At 32.1% G+C, this 21,536-nt stretch overlaps 2 protein-coding genes across 3 annotated transcripts in view; both read right to left on the bottom strand.

The window, feature by feature from the left end:
* LOC139499051 (von Willebrand factor D and EGF domain-containing protein-like) overlaps positions 1–21,472 on the bottom strand; it is a 32,515-nt gene extending 11,043 nt beyond the window's left edge. Inside the window, exons 1-11 of one of the 2 annotated variants that reach the window (XM_071287715.1) lie at positions 21,296–21,472; positions 18,900–19,106; positions 16,138–16,320; positions 14,621–14,683; positions 14,141–14,397; positions 12,314–12,400; positions 9,770–9,870; positions 7,746–8,046; positions 6,054–6,139; positions 4,871–4,952; positions 2,872–3,075 (exon numbers count right to left, since the gene is read on the bottom strand). In XM_071287715.1, coding sequence (XP_071143816.1) covers positions 2,872–3,075; positions 4,871–4,952; positions 6,054–6,139; positions 7,746–8,046; positions 9,770–9,870; positions 12,314–12,400; positions 14,141–14,397; positions 14,621–14,683; positions 16,138–16,320; positions 18,900–19,106; positions 21,296–21,356 — 1,632 coding nt within the window. In that variant the 5' untranslated portion in view covers positions 21,357–21,472. The remainder of the gene's footprint in view (positions 1–2,871; positions 3,076–4,870; positions 4,953–6,053; positions 6,140–7,745; positions 8,047–9,769; positions 9,871–12,313; positions 12,401–14,140; positions 14,398–14,620; positions 14,684–16,137; positions 16,321–18,899; positions 19,107–21,295) is intronic. The other variant, XM_071287716.1, reaches the window with a different exon arrangement.
* The window catches only part of LOC139499281 (uncharacterized), a 740,979-nt gene that overhangs the window by 360,429 nt on the left and 359,014 nt on the right, over positions 1–21,536 (bottom strand). The window lies entirely within an intron of this gene.

Raw genomic sequence — 21,536 nt, 5'->3', positions numbered from 1 at the left:
ATGTCAGTTGACCATTAGGCTCTTAGAATAAAAAGAATGTTATACATTTGTTCATTTATGTAAACGTATATATAAGGAAGAGTACAATAGTGATCAAAATATTTGCATATATTCATTAATTTTGTTAGATTTGCCGACTTAATATCACTATCAAAATAAGAAGATAATGTATGATTGCAAATGAGACTACTTTTTACAACTTTGGACAAGCGAGCGTGGTTGCATATATACAAATCTGTCTTACGACGGCCTTCAAAAACGAATAATAAATAGCAAAATATAAAAAATTAAATGTAAACGAGTAACAATTTAGCAAACTGTTGATAATGTTTTAACATATTGTTCGAAGGACATTTATAGGATATGGTTCATTATGGTTGCCGCAATATCATCTCTAACTGTTGACTTGCCATTAGCAATAAATACAATTTGACGGAATCCAACGAGGAACCGATCGATTGATTGTTGGTGTTACGCCACTTTAAAGCGCAAGTTTTGGGTTATTTCCGTGGAAGGCAGTTTGTTTGGTGGAGGAAGCAGGAGTGTACGAAGAAAAGGACCAACCTTCGAAAAGAAAACAAACAATTTTAGTAAATTAAGATTAGTGTCGCGTGCACACGCACGTGCTGGGTTCGAACTCATAACCTCAGTTTTGACTGGCTAGTCATAACAGTAGTAGAACTACACCCTCCACTGAAAAAAAAGTTCAAATTAAAGTTCAAGTTGTTCATAGTTATTTGGTATGAAGAAGGGGAACGACGGACAAAATTAAGAAAAAGTACTGAAATATTTTAGAATAATTCGGACATAAGGGGGATTTTCAAAAATCACATGCCGGTTTTTTCGTAGTGAAGTTTTCAGTGGCGGATCCAGAACTATTTGTAAGGGGGAGGCCACTGACTGACTTAAGGGGTGGGGGCTTCAGTCACGCTTCAGTGATTCCCTATATAATCAATTAATTTTTTCCCTCGAAAAGGGGGGTCTATGCCCCCGGGCCCCCTGGATCTGCCTATTATATACGTATTATAATAAATGTCGTTAATGATTCCAAGGAACACTGCTTTATCTTGGTCTTGAAGAATAGCTCCTGCACAATTTATTATAGTTCATGGAGGTTTACAAATTTATCATGTCAAAATAATTAAATTCGGTAGTATTCAATGCAAAAAACACAAACCTTATATAGAAAAACAAGAATGTGTTATGATTGTCAATAAGAAAACTTTCAACCACATTCCAAATGACGTAGAAGGGTTTCCGCTGGCGAAAAAATAATAATTGTGGCGATAAAAATTCGTCATTTGCGAAAGAATTTTGCGAAAGAAATATATACAATGATATATAACGATTTAATTTCCTCCATCTTGTTTATTTACTTCTTTTTAAGAGTCTTCAGACTTTACCCGATCAGACAATACTCGGAATTCAGCTTGACCTCATTAAGATTTGGACAGAAAATCAATAATAAGCTGATTGCATTTTATAGCTATCATCAACAAAGGACTAACAAATAAAGGTGTTGATTGAATTGTTTGACAAAATGATATGGTTAAATGACTTCCGCTAAATGTCACATACAGAATTTATTTACCACTTTGCGACGCACGTGTTTGAAGCAAACTTTTGACTTCTCCTCTCCTTCCAAATATAGTTCAGAAAAGAAAGCTGTTGTTGTGACGAAAAATGTTCAAAAACAAGAAAAATTTCTGATTTAAAACTTTATTTATCCTTTGACTTTAATATCAGTAATTGATTAGGGAGACTGATTTAAAGTCGTTTGAGTGACACACTTGTTTCAAGCATAGTTTTACGTCTCATTTGAGAGAAAGTCTATAAAACCCCATCATATTTGTGTTTGATTATTTTTTTCATTATCGTTGCCTCACAGGTGGATAGAGCCCATATAATAGGGGCCAAAGCTCCATTTAAGTAGTTTTATAATAGAAACGTATTATGAATTTATCTATCTTAATATGTAGCAAGAAAACAACTTCGGTGACCCCATTATTCTCTTATCTGAAAGCATAAGAGCAAGCTTCTCGCATGATATCTGACAATTGTGTGAAGAAGTTTTCTGCTTAAAACATAAAATTTCCTTTGCATAATCTATACAAAATTTGACATTTTTTATATTCATTAGTTATTAAATTTTTTTAATTAAGACGCCCCAACCACTTTAAATGACATCTGAGAGATGATAAAATCAATTTGCAATTCCTATGGGTTACTGCCTAATAAAGTTTTTTTTGTAAGAGTGGTGTGTAATTGTCTAATGATAATAAATCCATTACTACAAATTCTAAATGCCATAGCATCATAGCATATGACATATATAACAGTGTATAACAATGTTTATTACTTATATTGTCCTTTGATTGGTCGATTGTTTGTTTTACCTGAGTTTGAGGGCACTTTTAGCATCATTGTGCGATTTCTGGTGAAGGGGGTTAGTTTTTCTGAAAGAAAACTAGAGTCCTCAAAAGAACGAACGACTCTGATCGACGAGTATCCATAAAAATAGTCCTGGAAGCAAGTACGTCGGAGTCAAAGGCAACTCTACAATAGACTTTATCCATTGGATCACCAGCATTGATGGTGATATTCCCATATTCTTAATTCCATATGTGAAGATAGTTGGTAGGATACATTCGTTACACTCTGTGCAAGTGAACTATTAGGATACATATGGGGTCAGTGAATTCCATAAGGTATGACAGCTAATAACAGTCCCAAACAGAAAGTTATATAACATATTTATCAGAATTCTGAAAGTTCTGACAAATATTGGAAAGCAAGACCTTTTAAATTGGAGACAGCACCAAAACTAACAGACTTCATAATATAATTATTTGTTAAAAGTAAGATACATACCTTGTATGTATTGCCAGATTCTGTAACAACCAGATTTTGATCATCACACATCCAGGAAGCGACGTAACGGTTGACACGTTTTTCTCCTTTGTATTTTGTTTCACAAAAGTTTGCAACAAATAAACTGTTTGCACTTCTAACTGCTACACCACAATTGCATAGTGCCGGGTATCCTGGGTTACATTCTCGGAAATAAGCATTAATCTGAAGAATTTAAGAGTTTTAATATTTGTTAACGAATATATGTTTTACAATGTCTTATTGTTGAAATTGCATCATCATAGCAAATCATAATTGTTATATGTTGTCCGGCAAATAGCGTGATGGTAATAATTGAAGCATTATGACTAATTAAATTATTTTATTTAATAAATATTTGATTAATAACATTATGAGAAGAGATCGAATTCTATCAGTGGATTGTTTTCGAGTTTTGAAGTTGTAAATCAAATGTTTCAACTTTGATATAATTGTATCATTGCTATAAGCACTCTATTTGCGTTGGAGACAGATACTCTATAGGGTCTTATAAACAACTGCCACAGTGAAATTTAATCATTCGTAGAATGACTGTCACAGCTTTTGACATTTTTTGTCCAGCGGACTATCTGTTTCAAAATGAGATAATCAAAATCTTGAAATTTCCACCGTGGCATAAATCGTTGTTGCTTGAAATACTAGAATGTTTGACATGTTTACATTCTATAGATATAAGGAGGTGTAGTATAAGTGCTAACGAGACAACTCTCCTTCAGAATTTATAAATGAAAACCATTAAAGGTCAAAGTTCTAGCGTCTACACGGAGCCTTGGTTCACACCGAACAGTAAGTTGTAAAGGAGTCAAAGATTACAAGTGTATAACAATTCAAACAGGAAAACCGACGGTGTAATCTGTATAAAAAAGAGGAATATAGATTTCACAACTGAAAAATGTGTTATGATATTTCTCCACTCGAGGCAGTTACATTTTAATATTTAAAGCGCGAGGCTTGTCGAGCATTTAAAAAAAAATAATATTTAACTTTCGATAGTGGAAAAATATCGTCATACACGAGTCATTGTGGTAGAATCTGTTCCCTTATGATTTTTATTTGTCTTTTTCAAAGATTTCAACAAAGTTGTGTACTTTAATGTGGCTTCATTCGGCATGGTAGCCTTTTCAATGATGCCTCAATAGAAACATTCAGAAGAACCAAGAAAGTTTAACGTAACAATTAAATGTCGACCAGTCATTTAAGAGAACAGATCTTTCACTAGTGAGGAGAAATATTTTTCTAACACCGATCCAGGAATGTGTAAAAAATTAGAGAAACCTGTTAATAGTATTCAAGTATATTTAAGTTGAGGAATAAAACTAAATTTAAGTAGAAATAAGCATGATCTGTTACAAATTAGTCATCAAATAATAGGAAATATCTTTTATGATGATCTATGCTCGAACATGTTATAGAAGTTATAATATCTTTGAACGAGGACATGCACGTAGCACCAAATATGTATCTGGCAGCAAATTGTATACTCTCGACATCGTAAACTTTTTTTTTAACATATTTCATAAAATCAACTGTTTGCAATATGGGCGTGTGATAAAGATTTGAAAGTGCTTATCACATGTATATCTAATAATCAACATCATTAACAAAAGGTGAGGTGTAGTATAAATTAATGTTATCCTTGAGTTGACTTTCAAATATTCAAATTACAGGGAAGTAAGAAAATTTGAGATTAGTGTACGGTATTCAACCTGAATAAAAACTATACAGTAAAAGGACTCCAATACAGTATGACAATGAGAACCAATGCAAAAAAAAAAAAAAAAAAACAACAAAAAAACAACAAACAAAAAACAAGACTGTTGACGTAAGAGAGTCACATAGACCACTGACAAAGCTCAGGATTTAATCAATGTTTAAAAACAAAATACAGGATAAGAAAAAAAATGCATATGTAGAGAGATCATATAATGATGCAAATCACTGAGCTCAAAATATACGTTACCTGTTGCGGTAGTCTTTCGTGTTTATACATGATATACTCTCCGGCTGATGGCTCATCAAAGTTATCTTGTAGTTCCCAGGTTCTTAAATACAATAAATATAGATTCTTACATTGATACTCGTGGATTATCGGATTTATCTATCGAGATTGGATAAATCCGATAATCCACGAATAACTATGTAAGAATCTGTTTCTCTAATGATTTAAAAATACATTTTCTTTTTTTGGTAACCGAAAATCCCCTTCGAGTGCTTTTCACATTGCACGAAGTTGTCAATTTCATTAACACCTGTTGTAGCATTTTTTTTTTATTCATCCAGTTAGCTAAAAAGGTCATGACCCTCAAAATCATCCAATGAACTTCTGAGATCACCGGCAACCACACGTTGGTTAAATATTTTTTTACAATGGGTCCGGAAAGGGATTTCCATAGAATTAGAGAATCAATTTAATTGAATTATAATATACTAAAAATTTTGGATGAAACATATTTATAACTGGACGGTTTTTAATTGATTGAGTTATCGTGTCAAAAGTATTAATGAATCTGTCACGGTTTCGTTTATCGATTTGAAATAGTAATGTATCATAAATAACCACAGGACTACTGCAATCATCCCTCCAGCTAGATTTGTACATTAATAGCTTAACCATGTTTTAACAGAAAGTTTACTAATATAAACAACACAACAGACCCCACTGAGTGAACAAGAACTGCATTCACTTACAACATGTACAATGTAGGGATCACTGAGTTCAACCCGGCTTTTATTTATTTCCTCCATGGCTGCCTCTCTACTTTATAAACAGTCAAATATAAAAAAAACAGTACATAAAATGATCACATTTGAAAACTTTGTTATGTTATTAAATTGAAATATGGCATACATTAACCAGTGTCTTTGTAATTTGAATATTGAGTATTCATAGTTTATATGAAAAAATACTCCTGTAGATTCATTATAATTCGTTGGATACCAATTTTCGTGGGTTTCATGGTTACCCAGGAACCACGAATTCAAATGTTCAACGAATTACAAATTCTGCATAGGAATTTGCGCTGACTTTATCAAATATCCACCAAAAAGCAAGTTTTACTTTATTAATGAAAAGTGGTTCCCAGGCAAAAGAATGAACCCACAGTATTATATCCTCTAAATACAGTATTATAAATATAACTTACGTGCCATCAAAAGTTCTCATATGTGGGTCGTTATGGGAGTAGCAAGAACTAGTAAGTATGGCTTCTTCTGTATCATTGATTAGTACCTGTATATATAACAAATAATGATTACCAGCTTCTTTTATTTAGTACTAAATACAGCAATTTTGTATATCTTATAAATGTTTTTAGTTCAAAACTGTATCACTTACCCTGTATCGCATACCCTGTATCGCATAGCTAAATCCCTATCGCGTACCCGGAATTACATAGCTGGCGTGACGTCATAACTCGAACGACGTCAACGTTTGATCTCTGACATCCAGATGCTGTTTCCACTTAGAAAATGTCCTAACATTTCAACTTGTGTGATAGAAATCAGTCATGTTGTTACTTTGTAATATTTTTGATTTTTTTTTAATTGAAACGTGTAGTTGAAATGATAGGACAGTATCGTTAATCATTTAAATATGGACTAAAAAGTATATTGAGAATGTAATAAGGTTATAGGGGACATTACGATGTGGATATTCAGCAAATCAGAAAGTCTGTTAAAAAAAAAGTCAGCCGAAAAAATACAGGAAATTCATAATATTTTTTTCTTGCTTATATTTTCGGACTTTTTTAAAAAGAAAACATTCTAAGTCTGTTAAAATATATAATAAACAGAATGATACATGGCAAAATCCGTATCGCATGCTGTATCACCACTCGATCAATATCAGCCCTCGGGACCTTCGGCCCGCGGGAGTGATATTAGTTTCTCGTGGTGATACAGCATGCGATACGGATTTTGCCATGTATTATTCTATATATATTGCATAAAGCTTGGTTACATTAATTACTTTATGTAATCTGCAAAATTGTGAATTTGTTTTCTCTTGTCTAATGTTTTACAAACTTTTTGTGTGTGTTGGTATTGAAAATAGAGGTCCACAGAAAAATACCGAGCAAGGAATCAGAGCTTTGCATGAGGGAGATACATTCAGTAGTTTTAAGAACACAATAACAGTTTTTCCATGCCAGTATCAAAGTACTGGTTCAAGGATGATAATACCCTCTCAGACTATCAATCGACCAGCAGAGACATCGACCCAGTGGAAGTGATAACATACATGGCACCATCTTTCTAAAATTCTTAACCCCAAACACTAAAATATGTTCATTGCCTAATTATAATTGCTAATTCTGAGGGACATTTGCAGTGCTACTGACTGCTCAATGATGGTTTGTAGAATTGTTATTTGGTTTTCGCAACTTCCGTTTGATATACAATCAGCTAGTTCGTCTCGAAGTATCTAATCCAAATCCGTTTGAGAATAAGTCGGTACAGTAATGTTTTGCTACAGGTATACTTGTTCGAAGAGTTCTGCCTCACTAGTTCTTTCATAAACATAACTTTCCTTATATTCGCAATTTCCCTAACAAAACTTTTAACCCTACTGTTTGTATCTTTTTGTTATTATAAACGTCTTCAATACAATCAAACAAGGGATAAACAAACTGAAACATAAATAAGCAGATTGTTCTCCTCTATCTTTATCCATCGTAAACGAATGTTCAGATAAGATGGTATATGCGCTACCATACCATTGATTTTTTATTGGGTTTGTGCAACTTATTCAACTTCTTAAATACCTATCAGTACTAGTTATGTGAAAAAAATAAATGAATGAAAATGCAATATTTGATTTAGAATATACTATCGAATACCTTTATATCTGGTAAGTGAACATTATTCCATATTCCTAAGTTTGTAATTGTTGAGGCATGGAATGCATCGCTCCATAATCTGAGAAATGTTAATCGATTTCTTATATTCACTTTTTGATCAACCTCTCCTCTAATTTCTACATAATGTTGTTTATTCCAATTGCTGTTGCTTATTCTTACTTTACATTTTTGTGTAAGGAATTGCAAGTCTTTGCTGGCACAGTCGTCTTTTTGGTACTTTGGAATTGCATTATATAAATCAACAAAACATGATTTTTCTCGGAAAAACTGTTCTGCTGGACTGAAATAAGTACAATTGAATGTAATGCCATTATTCATATTTGTATATCTAGAAAATCTTCATAGAAACCAAGATTTAAATTTCCTGGGTGTTATGTTGAAAGCTTCAATTCAAGTTTGACCTTATATAATTATGTTACTGTCAAATCTAGACACAGTAAAGTTCTCAAACTATTACACATAGCTTTCAAATTGTCATGCCAAATTGTTCTTTTTATTTTTATTTTTAACAGGGTTTACATCAAAAAGTCACTTTCAATGAGACATGGATCTTTTGAAGACGAAACGCGCGGCTGACGTAATTACAAAATTTAATCCTGGTATATATAATGAGTTTCTTTTTGATTATAAACGTGTGTCAAGGTGAAAAATTGACGTGTTTCACTTTTCCTTGCCACTTCGCCGTTCTAATAACCTTCGATTGTTTCATCACATATTGGTAATCACCATCGGATGTTTAACTGTCATGAACAAAACGACGGGTGAAACAATTATAGCTGCATTGTACAATCATTTTATGTCTTCTTACACTTATGGTTTGCTGTGTGTTACCCTAAAATAACAGTTTGTGTAGTGTAGTGTTTTGTTGAGTTTGAATTATGTTGTCTAAAGTTTTGGCCATGCGATAGCTGTTTTTCGACCTACGGGTTTTGATAGTTTACTCACTCACCCTTTTACTATTTTTTATAATTCAATTGAAAATTTGTGTACCATCAACAAATAGTAATGTATGAAAAATTTATGCATTTGAACGTGGCAATTCGATGTTTTGTTATACAAATTCGAGGTAGTTTTTCGCCAATTGTGTGTGCTTTCATGATAGATATGATGACACCTATAAATCAAAAGTTAATCATTAATATTTCAAACTATATAACAACTCTTCAATTCTGTGACATAGCACTTTTACTGTAATTTGACCATAAGATATATGACAATCTAAACTTTTTGGTTAACAATTTTGTTTGATTTAAGTTCACTTAACCCGATAACATCAAGATACTGGATTGTTTATTCACAAAATGTTTTATACGTTAAGAGAACGTGTATCACAAAAGATAGTCTATATTCCTTGTGGAATTAACCCTGCTTTTCAAATTGTTCCTTCTATAACTATCAGACTAAATACAAGACATGCTCGTACCAAAGCGGTTGCTCTTAATATCTAACTTTATTTTCTCTATTAAAATTAGCGTTGTCAAGTTAGACAGTGTTGCCTAACCAGTTACACGGATAATCCATGTCGTTTCTTGACCTATTAACCGGTTAACCCAAAGTGAAGTTGAAGTTAAACGATCTTATATGTAGCGCCATATAAATGCACGTTTTGTCATTCCAGGTGAATTTTCATTTTTAATAATCCAATATCAACGTATCTAATATGACGTGTGTTTATAACGTCAGATTGAGAAGATAACATTTTTCTTCATCTCGTTGAATTGACAATTTCTGAATTAGAGGTGGCATATTAAGTTTGTCTACTCATTATTAAATCAGAGAAATGAATTGCATACTGTTGAAGACTTGTTACCTTCATCAAACCTTTTGGCTTTGTCGATCTCCTTTTCGGACTGTTTTTTTTTACCTATTTTGTTTTTGTTTGCCATCAAAATGTTTGTTTTTTATATGCTTATTTTACCTGAAAAGTCTATAGTATATGCAATAATGGATATAAAAAAATGTATCTATTCTATTAGAAATGTAAGAATTGTTTCCATTCATACCTGTTTAACGGGTATATACATCCAACTGGAAGTGTAAATTCGATAGGTATTTTGATTTTTTTTCCTTCGTCCACTATAAAACCTTTTTCAATATTTTTAATCTGAAATAGTTAACACATATCTAAGATCAATCAACAAATTTGAATACTAGTACTTAATTATATTTGAACTAATAATAGAAATCTTAATGATATAATAATACATTTGTTAAATGACACTTCTTTTTGCAATTCAATATTTTGTATCAATTATCCGGAACAGCCACGTAAAACTCTAAATTATGCCTTTTGATTACAAGTTGGAGGTTTATGTAATGTTTAAGATGAGATCAAGTATTAGTTTATGTTGAAATTCAATAACTAAGTATCACCATGATCATGTCGGTAGAGTGCTACGTCAAGGTATCTTTTGAGGTTTAAGTTTGAAATGTTCCATCGAATGTTTAATAAAAAAATCAAAGCCTGTAATGGAATACTTATCATGGGAAACTTGCGGGTAAAGCTGAATCTGCAAATTCAAACCCCTTTGTGTTGTACTACCTTTATTCATAATTATTGGAAACTAATTCTAGTATGTATTTAAAACTTGTCTATATATTTACCGCTAACAGTCAACCTTTTTTAGCGATCCAAAACTTTTCATTTGTATTTAGAGAAGTATAACCCTTAAATCGGAAATAAACACATTTATTCCAAAACCAGTTGTTGGCATTATCAGAGTTATGTTCTTCTCATATCGTTTATGATGGTATGATACATAACCGCTAACGGAAGGGATTGTACTTAGATTTCATATAATGAAGACATACTCTTTTAATTAGTTCTATTTAGGTCTGGAGCTTTCATGTCAGTAACTGCTAGAAGTCCTTGATTAATTTATGTATCATTGTCATTTTGCTTAGTTTCCTTGGTACATATTCTGACATCGTTTAAGCCCAGTTTTACTGTGCGCATTGCTATGTGCTTTTCTATATTGGATAGAGGTAAAAAGGGAAACGATTGAGATCTCACAAAAACATGTTTAACCCCGACGCATTTTACAGCTAAAAAGACAGAAGCTTCTTGCCTTTGTAAGTCTTCGATGTTTTTCAATTTTAGTTCATTTATATATATGTTTTGGAGTTGAGTGAGACGTCAATTTTCACTCAATTATTACACAATTGTATTGAGGGGACGGCTGAGGACCGCCTCCGGATGCAGGATTTTCTCGCTGTCTTTAATACCCGTTGGTGATCTTCATTTGATATCTGCTCTTTGGTCAGGTTGTTGTCTCTTTGACTAATTCCCAATTTCCATTCTGAATTTCATTGCTTTGCGGGCCAGTTAAATATACACTAGTCTAAACATCATCCCAACAATGTCAGATTTGTAAATTTGCTTTCGCAAATGTTTTGTTCTTACCAGTTGTACATGTCACCATTATTTCTGGTGAAATGGATAAATGTGTTGAAGAGTTGTCACTGGTTCAGACGTACTCATACATATAATTATTTTTGTGACTATCAATTTGCATTGATTTGTAGGATCCTTTACCCTAGATATTTCAGCTGATTTGTAACAATTCCATCTTCATGCCTTATATAGCATGTACTGTATTACGACACTTGATTAAAACTGACGAGGAAAAGTAACGCCCTGACCCCGAAAGCTTTTTGTATTGTGGAGCCAAGGTGGTCGAGTGGTCTAGCGCGTTGTATACAGTGCAGGCGATTTGGTGCCACAATATCATAGTAGCATGAAATCGAATCCCGGCGAGGGAAGAACAAAATATTTGCGAAAGCAAATTTACAGATCTAAAAAAAGGCAACTGTAGTGTACCGCTGTTCAAAACTCGTAAATCTATGGACAAAAAAATCGAGGTAACAAACCAAAACTGAGGGAAACGCATTAAATATAAGAGTAGAACAACGACACAACATAAAAATGTAACACACACAGAAACGGACTAAGTATTAGACAAAATCCGATGAGAGTAATAAATTTAACATCAAAACCAAATACATGAATTTGGGATAGAAAAGTACCGTGACACGTCTTATAGTAATGTGAATTCACACTAATGAGAAAACAAACGACACAACAGAAACACAACGTAAACATATTACACACACAGAAACGAACTATGATATAACAATGGCCATTTCCCTGACTTGGTACAGGACATTTTTAAAGAAAAAAATGGTGGGCTAACATTGTTTGGTTGATGTTTAGACTAGTTGTATATACAGCTATGTGCACAGTCATGTATCACCATCACTACTGGTGATTCAATAGATAAATTGGTGTGGAGTTGTCACTAGCTCAGAGGTTATTACATATATATATATGGCAATAACCTGTAATATTCACATCCATCAACAACTAGCTTGCCTTTCTAAATTATACATTTGCATCAAATAATGAAAAGAACAGAAAAAGGATACTCTTCCTCCCCTTTGAGCCGTATAGTTAATTATTGGCAATTAACATAACTACCAACATATGATGCAACACAGATAATATCTATTTACGTGTAATACGTTTAATATAGAAATTGGTATTTTACCTTGATCCCTGCAAAGAACTCAGTGGAAAACGTCTGAGGTCCGGGGGAAGTATATCCATCAGCTCTTACTTGCATGGAACATTTTACCTAGTTTGAGATACAAATAACACGACGATTGTAATCGATTGACAATACGTCTATTTCTATAATGTGTTATCATGATTTTCATTTTCATTTTGTAAAAAGACACTCGTTTGATTCCATAATAACAAGTAATCGAAATTCGAATGAATTCTAATTTTGGGGAAAACAATGATTAATAGACTGAGTGTGTCCGTCATGTGTTAGTTTTTATCTGTTAGTTTGGGCATAGATAATTCTTATTTGATGAAACAAACTGATGAAAGATACCACGCTTACCAATTTGCATGCAAGGCAAGTGTTTTGTCTTCAAAGACTTATTAATCACATAAGATATAAGTTACAAAATAATGCATATAAAAAGATTTTTCTCATCGCATACATCACCCCTAGTTTTTGGTGGGGTTCGTGTTGTTAATTCTTTAGTTTTCTATGTTGTGTCATGTGTACTATTGTTTGTCTGTTTGTGTTTTCATTTTTAGCCATGGTGCTGTCAGTTTATTTTTGATTTATGAGTTTGACTGTACCTTTGGTATCTTTCGTCCCTCTTTCATCGTGCGGAAGTGTTTCTATGTGTCATATTACAAGAAAACATTAAAATATACAATACACGACTTACATACCGTAACAAATTATTGTTTTCAGAAAAGATTTAGAAAACATTGTATTCTGTTTTACATCTCAAATTCAGTGGGATATTATTCGTCATGCCTTTATGTATAACAATGCTTTACAGCTAAACAACCAGGTAATAACTTACTTATATACATGTAAATATTGGTAATTACTAAAAAGTTTAATCATTATTATTGCTTTTTTAATTTTTACTCTTATGGCATGAATCAAGAAATCAAATAGTTGATTAGATGTATACAAGTTCAATTACTTCGAATTTAATTGATAATAACAACTTCATAAACGGTGATTTATTTTTTCTTCTCTAGTTTTAATACTTGTGTACCACGAAAAAGAATTATTTCTTCAACATTTTAAATAAAACTTATTGAGAAGAATCGTAATCTTGGTAATACAATTACAATTATTCTAAAAAATTTAGAGAATAAGGATAGACTATTATATATATAATTTTATTTCAGATAATTGTGCGTTAAACATGTTAAAGACATAGTATTGTACTACAGATATACTAGTACTATTGCTTTCTTATGAATTGAGAAAAGGAGTATTTATTTCTGCCTAAAAATACATCTTTTTAATATCTAAGTTTGGAAATACCATAGAACATCTATATTTTACAAAACATTATTACTATCAAATAAGTTTTTCACAAACTAAAGATTGCATTACAGATGTTATAAGCAGACTAAGAATGGTATGGCTTTGGGCACTTTTCACTGGTATTTAATATCGTTCTGGCTTTTTTATTTTTCCTATCTTTTTGAAAGTGTAGATTGTGACTTTGAATGAGAGGAGTCCCATTGGCACTCATACCAATTATTTTTATTTTGTATAACTCCAAATAGATACATACTAAATGAAAGAAGATGTGGTATGAGTGCCAATGAGGCAACTCACCATCAAAGTCACGATTTGTAAAATTAAACCAATATAGGTCACAGTACGGCCTTCTGCACGGAGCCTTGGCTCACACTGATCAGCAGTTTTAAAGAGCCCCAAGAATTACTGAGGTAAAACTTTTTATTTAAATAAAAACAAACCGGGAACCACATCAACAGTAGATAACCACTGAAAAACCGGTTAAATAACAACAACAAGTATACATACAAACATATTGGGCTTGAAAACATCTTCCCAGTGTGTTTGTAGCATTGAAGCTTTTTCAAGGTCATCATACAACACATTACGATGAGTTGCTTTGTCAATCTGCACGTTATTTATGTAATATTTCACATCATATCTGTATTCTTCAGTTGCGTCATCAGCTGAACATTCAAACTTAGGGGTTACATGTACTTTTCCCCTTTCTGTTTCCTGGTGCATTTGCACAGATACTTTGGGACTAACAGTTACATTCGGAAATGCTTTGGAAAAGAAAATAATATATTTTTTAATTTAATCATCAATTGAATTCTCCATTTTGTTTCTGTTTAAAATATTTAAACACAATTTTAAGGAGATGAATTAATCGATACAAATCAACTTCATGCTTTTAAATACATCTATCTAATACTATTTGAGGTTTGATATGTCAAAACAATATAACATGAGTCAAACGAGGACACAGTATGTAGTAAATTGACTTACATCCACAACCAGGGGTAAATCCAGTTTCTGAAGACTGACCTGCAGGACAAGGCCTTTCGGTACCTGAATTAGAAACCAAATAAGTTGATCGGAATTCAAAACATTAAAGTGATTTTGACAATTTTGAATAATCAAGGGTATAATCTTGTTTATCATATTAATCAAAAAGTTTTGTGGTTGGTACATTTCGCATTTTCTATTTTTATAATGTCAATACTGAGCTGTTTCTAGGAGAGTTGCATTCGAACTAATACTTATACACAAACTCATAACAAATACATGTTTTGAATGTCATTTGCCCCAGACGCGTGTTAAGACTTAGAAGTGACGCTTGAAACCGAAGAAAATTGAAAATAATCAAATAAAATACGAAGTTGAAGAGCATTGACATGATTGAGGCCCAAATATTACTAAACGTTTTGCAAACTACAGCACATGTAATCCACTTCTTTTTTACAAAATGTATGTGTTAAAACTTTCTGCAATCAATTCTTTAACGCAGGATTATATCTAAATTTATGTTGCCCTAAGATTTACTGTTCTGATATTAAGGTCATACTTAAAGCTCCTTAAGACAAATAAGCATCAATAAATAAAGCGCCCAAACATATCACTTATATCAAGTTTGTCGTAAAAATATCAATATAACTGTATAAATTTCATATCTGGTCATACGTGTCATAATGGATCATTTGAATCGACTTATTTTTATAATGCATCACTACAAAATGTAAGATGTTCGAATTTGTTTTATTGAGTCTTGCATATGGATAGATTTTTTATCAATAAAAAGACAATTAAATATATTAATTTACATATACATGATATATGATAACGTTTATCAAGAATCCTGTCTATATCTTGTACTAATAACCTAGCGCTGTACAAAGTAATATTTTCACAGATTATTTGTGGCGTTTATTTACTATAGCCATTGTAAGTGTACTGATTAATACCTACATTGTAAGTCTGGGTTTTCGCAGACTCGTATTTGTGACTCTTGTTTTTGTGTTAGTCGTTTTTGTGCTTCGTGCTGATCTGAGGTGACAAGCCATTTTCATGGGACTTTATTCCTTTGTCCTTATGTTGAGCGTTTCATAACTGTCCCATGTTATTGGTTAGGCTCATCATTCAAATATATGTTTAATCCCGCCACATTCCATATATTCATGTTCGAAGCCTTGATTAGATAATTAGGTTGTAACAGTTGGTTGCAGTCTGTCAAGATTTTTAATATACATTTTTAAAAGGTTGTCTCGCTTGAATTGTTTCACACTCTGTCATGTCGAATATAATTACGTTATTTGTTTTGCTCATTTATAAACTTCGGATGGTGAAATGCATTGTTAAAATTTGCTTGATTTTGACTCTGACAGATCGTTGTCTCAGTGGCAATCCTATCTCATATCCATATTTCACGGACACACACACAGACAAATAGATCTGATAATCATTGACGTCAATACTTGTTTTTGTTATGCACTTTAATTGAACAACATTAGCCTTAAGAAACATACCAAAACAGTATGCAGAAGGACATCCCTGTACCGGTTTAAGATAGTATACGTAGTATTGGCCACAATTCTTTATCTTGATCGGGTACTTTTTTGACACGCAATTCTCATAATTCGCTACAAATCCTAATCTGGAAACAGTTTTCCCAACAGCAGGATATGTATCTTCCCCTTCCAGAACACCCTCTTTTAAATTGAAATAGACAAAACAAATACATAGATTACTTGAGCTCACAAGATAACAGAAATGTTTTTGTCGCTTAATGTAGTACCAAACACCTCGACTGACTTATATTAATTTGGTTCGTTTGATATTCAAAATTTAGACAAAAAAATGAAAATTAAAAACAAATTGAGCCACACTTTCTCGCAAAAAATCACTGGATAGATAGCAGTTTGACAAACTTTTTTTCATATTTCATTAACAACACAGTGTGCTCAGCTGATTTTACAAAATTATCTCCCTGTAGTGTTATGTACCACCATGAGAAAAAATTAACTTAATTAGGTTTTTGGCCATTTGGCAAAACAGGCGGTCATTTCGTGAGAAGAACGCTGTGCTTTTTATTTCTAAGAACAAGATGTAGCTTTTTATTAAATTCGTTACATTTCAACAAATTTGATATTTTCTAAAAGTGTAAATGATTTAATCTCTTTAACAAGCAGCCGACAGAATAACATGTTTATACAAACACATACATTCACTATGTTAAATTCAATATACATGTCCACGGCATCGGTAAGATAGAGAACTCTGCAGACAATTGAGAAGCTGTTGGGTGTTTTTTATTTGGTAAGTGTACCCGTATTTGTTTTTCCTTTGTTTATATTTATCAAGCTTGTATTACAAGACATATAAGGTAATATATACGGAAATGGCTAATCTTTTATTAATTTGTTGATACCAAGTGTCCAGCAGTTTATGACTAATAAAAAGTTAAATATTGCAATAAACACTATAGAGGTTAATTTCTTATAACAAAAATACCAAACTACAGAGTAATGTTTTACCGGGGATTTCCATAACAACTGTCAAAATAATGGACCGTGTGGGAAATTTCACATTCGTGACTCTGTATGGGTATGTTCGAAGGGAAATTATTAGTTTTTCCTGGTTTTATAGTTTATCAAATATCTTACCTGTATAAATTTGTCTTTAGTTATAGTTATTTTGTCAAAAAGGGGGAGCAAACCAAATAGACATCAGACGTAAATATGACAATAGTTAGGATCAGAAAACCAAAACTATGTAAATATACATCAAATTTTATTATTAATTATTTTGGCTTTTGATTAGCTGTCAAAAACTGCGAGTACTCTCAAGTCACACTTTCTTGTTAATTTGACCTGTTAATACAACTTTAATGCTTTTTGTGATTTATTGTTAACCGGGATCTTGTCTATATATCAGCTTGGATTATTTGGAATTACTTCAAATTTTCATTTCTTCGTACTATGAACATCAAAATTATTTCGTTTCTCTTTGAATACAAAAATACTGTTCTTGCACCTGTACAGGAAGGTTTATCTAGCACTAATTTTATAATTCGGGTATCACAGATCTTTTTTTTTTTTCGTTCATTGGGTGTTAATTTGCCGTTTTTGATTTAGGTAAGCCTTCTAATTGATATTGTATAGTGTTTATTTCTATGATGTGATATCATACTATTGTTTCAGAAAAGGGAAAAGGTTTTGTACCATTAAAACTTTTAATCACGCTGCAAATGTTTGCAACTCTCCTAAGTCAAGAATCGTTTTTATATATATTAGTTGTTTTCTACTATTTGAATGGTTCTACATTAGTAAATACATGGGACCCTTTATAGCTTGCTGTTCGGTGTGTTCCAAGGCGCCGTGTTGATGATCGTACTTTGATCTATAATGTTTTACTTTTATATTGTGACTTGGATGGTAATTGTCTCATTGGCACTCATAACACATCTTATATCTATATCTCATTACTACAAAGTAGACGTCGGTCAATATGTGAGTTTAAACTTCCTCCAAACGCTACATTGGTACAAAATGTATTGTTTAATGGTTTTCAGGTTTCAGACTGCATTGAAGGTGACAATCATTTTAAATTTAAATGGGTTGAAAGAGGAATATCAAGTTTTGAGGTAATTATCACAAATTATATGGGTATGTTTAAAAGTGATCCCAACAAAACAACCTTCATAAATATTTCAGCTTAGAAGTAAAATTAGTCGACGATTGTGTAATGTTTATCCTAGACTGTTGGTAGAAGTACGAAAAGTAAGACTATAGTGCTTCTTTAAAACATGACTCTTTGTTCTATTTCTATTTTTTTTCTCTCATAAATAATAATGACAGTAGCTGTGTGCTCTTGTTAGACATATACTTAGACATTCACGACTTTATACAGCGTTAAGAGAAAATGTTCTTATTGCCGAACTATTTGTTACCAGAACACTTATGCGGATACTGGAAGATAATTTCATATGAGGACTATATTCATTACTTAATTTTTTAAATAATGTTTTTAAAGAAGTTTACAGTTCAATTGACAAAATATTAGTTTGTTAATAAAATCAGTCCTCGAAAACATTGTTGGAAACTGCTTATTTATTTATTCAAAGGTGGTGGGGAAGATTAAAACAAAATATAAAATAACACGAAAAGTAATGATAATATACGTTCTCTGGTTTTATTCACGTATTCAATACCAAAAGTATCTCTATGCCCTGGGGAACTGTTATCTGAAGCTACATGTAAGAATGATCTAGGTTGTAACACATATTCACCTGTTGATAACCAAACAGGATTCATGGTACCACATTGGAAGCCTTCTACCGGGCATTCTGTTGGCATTAATTCTCCTGCACCACTTACTACTCTGTACCAGTCTTCGACCAAAAAAGAGTCACACCGTTCTTGGATTTTAGAATCGTTCAGGTTGTAAGCTACTGATCTTGTCCAATCATCAATAAAGTTGTTAGTCTCGCATGGTTCTTAATGAAGTTAAAATAAATCTTGGTTTATTCATGTTATTAAAAAATTTGAAATGCAGAATATGTTCCGGGGTTTTTACATTTAATATTGTTTTTAAAATGTAGTGTTTAAAGCATATTTTATACGCAATGAAACTACTGGTCTATATAAATTTCAAATATAAAAACCTGGTATAATTGCCAAAGACGGCGATTATCGATTAAAGTTCATTATCGCTATTTTGTGCGTTTTTCCTTTGAACTTTTTTGGGGATACTTTTGCATATTATGCTACTCGCTTGTGAAGAAAAATTATCGCTAGAAACTAAGAAGCCACATGGTGTTTCTAATGAAATTGACATGTTATTGACAACGTCTTAATGGGTGAAAAAGCGATAAACAGATTATCATTGGTAATCTGAACTCGATTGCTTTTCTCGCTTTCGCCGTAACCGGCTCAAACGAGAAATGCAATCCCGTTGAGATAACCAACGATAATCTATAAGTATACCTGTTTTTACAAACCACCAGGGAACAAGTTAAATTCAATATTATGGGGACGAAGTCCCCAATTACGGTAGAAAAATCAATAAAAAAAGAATCAAGAGTTTCGGGAAAGTTTCTCGAATTTTTCATTCAACTTAGGGATGTCATAAAAAAAAATCAATGAAGGATAACAACATTTAATTCAAATAGTTTGGGGTGGGGGTCAAATTCCGGCCAGTTTTGAATAAATTGACATCGATTTTACATATATCCTTATTGGTCAATCAATTTTTCCCAAATTAAGTTAAGAGGGGGATAGGGGGGTCAGTAAAAAACTATAATGAATTCAGTTTTTTTTATCCTTCATTGAACTTTTGATGTCGTCCCTAATGAACTCAAAATCATTAACTTTTTTTCGTTAGATCTTCTTCCTTTTCCGGTCTTGTTTGCATGAGACTTCGAATAAAATGTATATTTATCAACATATGAACATATAAACATAGGAAGGAATTCAACACCAAATCATTTTTAATAATTGTTTGATATGAAAAAAACAGCTTTTCTTTGTTTACATTGAATATGACGTCATAACTTAAATAAAGTCACAAATAAATCCCTAACAACAGAACCAATATCAAAAACGTTACGGTATTTCCGTTTCTTTTATCAACATGTTTGACTTCGTCCCCATTCACAGGTAATGTCTGCCTCATATTAAATTAAGAAAGATGGAAATTTCCAACACAATTACGGATGAGGTATAATTTTACCATAAAATTACTGTTTCTTCATTTGAAGTTAAGACAAAATAGTAATGCAAGCTTTGAAATTATGTTTCAATATATAAAACTATTTGTTTATTTAAAAAAAAACCAGGTACAGTAGCTTCATGTTATCTCTTCTTTATATGATAAAACATTTACATATTTTATCGTTTCAGATGTTCATTTGTTGTAAGAGGCACGTTCATCGAAAATTCAAAATAGTGGCTCCATTTCGTTACAGATTATTAAACCTTTAAATTAACTACATGTACCTAATAATATACATATGAAGTTAGCCAATCAAAATACACAATTTATGCATAAGTGTTATTACTATGCAGTAACACCAAGTAAATTTAATCAATACCATACAATAATGGCATGCTCTATTTAGTTTTGAAAAAAATCCCAAATAATTGAAAAAGATTTCTGTAACATAAGCATTGCTACATCTAGAATGTACGGGAAAATGCACACAAATGCAAAAGTCATCTATGCTGTTATGCATCCTTTTCCAAACGTATATCACTTGTATACTGATTTTAGCCTTCAATAGTTAATCGGTCAACCAAATAGTGATAAAAACAATTATGTTGATGCAAATCTTTTCAACATATGCATGGACTATTAAATTATCAGGGGATATGATGTTGATATTTGATGTCAGCAACCTACACTTTAATATCGCATATTGTATATTGAACGAAAACACTGGTTCATCTAAAATAAAAATACGGAAATGTGGTATGATTGTCAATAGATTTGAAAATGTTTAGTAAGCTATATACTGCATCAATGATTTATGTTTAAATAAGTCATATGATCTTTGAATGCAAAAACTTTTGCGTAAACATTTTATTATGCTCAGTTAAAAACTGAAATGAAAATTAGCATCTTGCATGACATAATGTTTTATATGACAATGAACAAAGCATTAAGTGCATTTAATTATATATTTACCTTGATTGTCGCTTTCAACAATGAACATTAGGACCGACGACAAACATAATCGTAGAAACATTTTTCACATAGATCCAACTGATCAACATTCGGCTGCAATCTTACACTAATTATCATGTAAACAGTCTGCGCATATAACATGTAAAACTTCCGCGTCTGCATACGCAGCAGAAACACGGTAAATAAAGATAAATCGGGTTTCTCCTTGAACTTATGGAATTGTAGATACATATAAATTGTT

This window comes from Mytilus edulis, chromosome 12, assembly GCF_963676685.1.
Source record: "Mytilus edulis chromosome 12, xbMytEdul2.2, whole genome shotgun sequence".
NCBI classification, from domain to species: domain Eukaryota; kingdom Metazoa; phylum Mollusca; class Bivalvia; order Mytilida; family Mytilidae; genus Mytilus; species Mytilus edulis.
The sequence above is the reverse complement of the archived record's forward strand: the minus strand, read 5'-3'. Positions and strand labels throughout refer to the sequence as shown.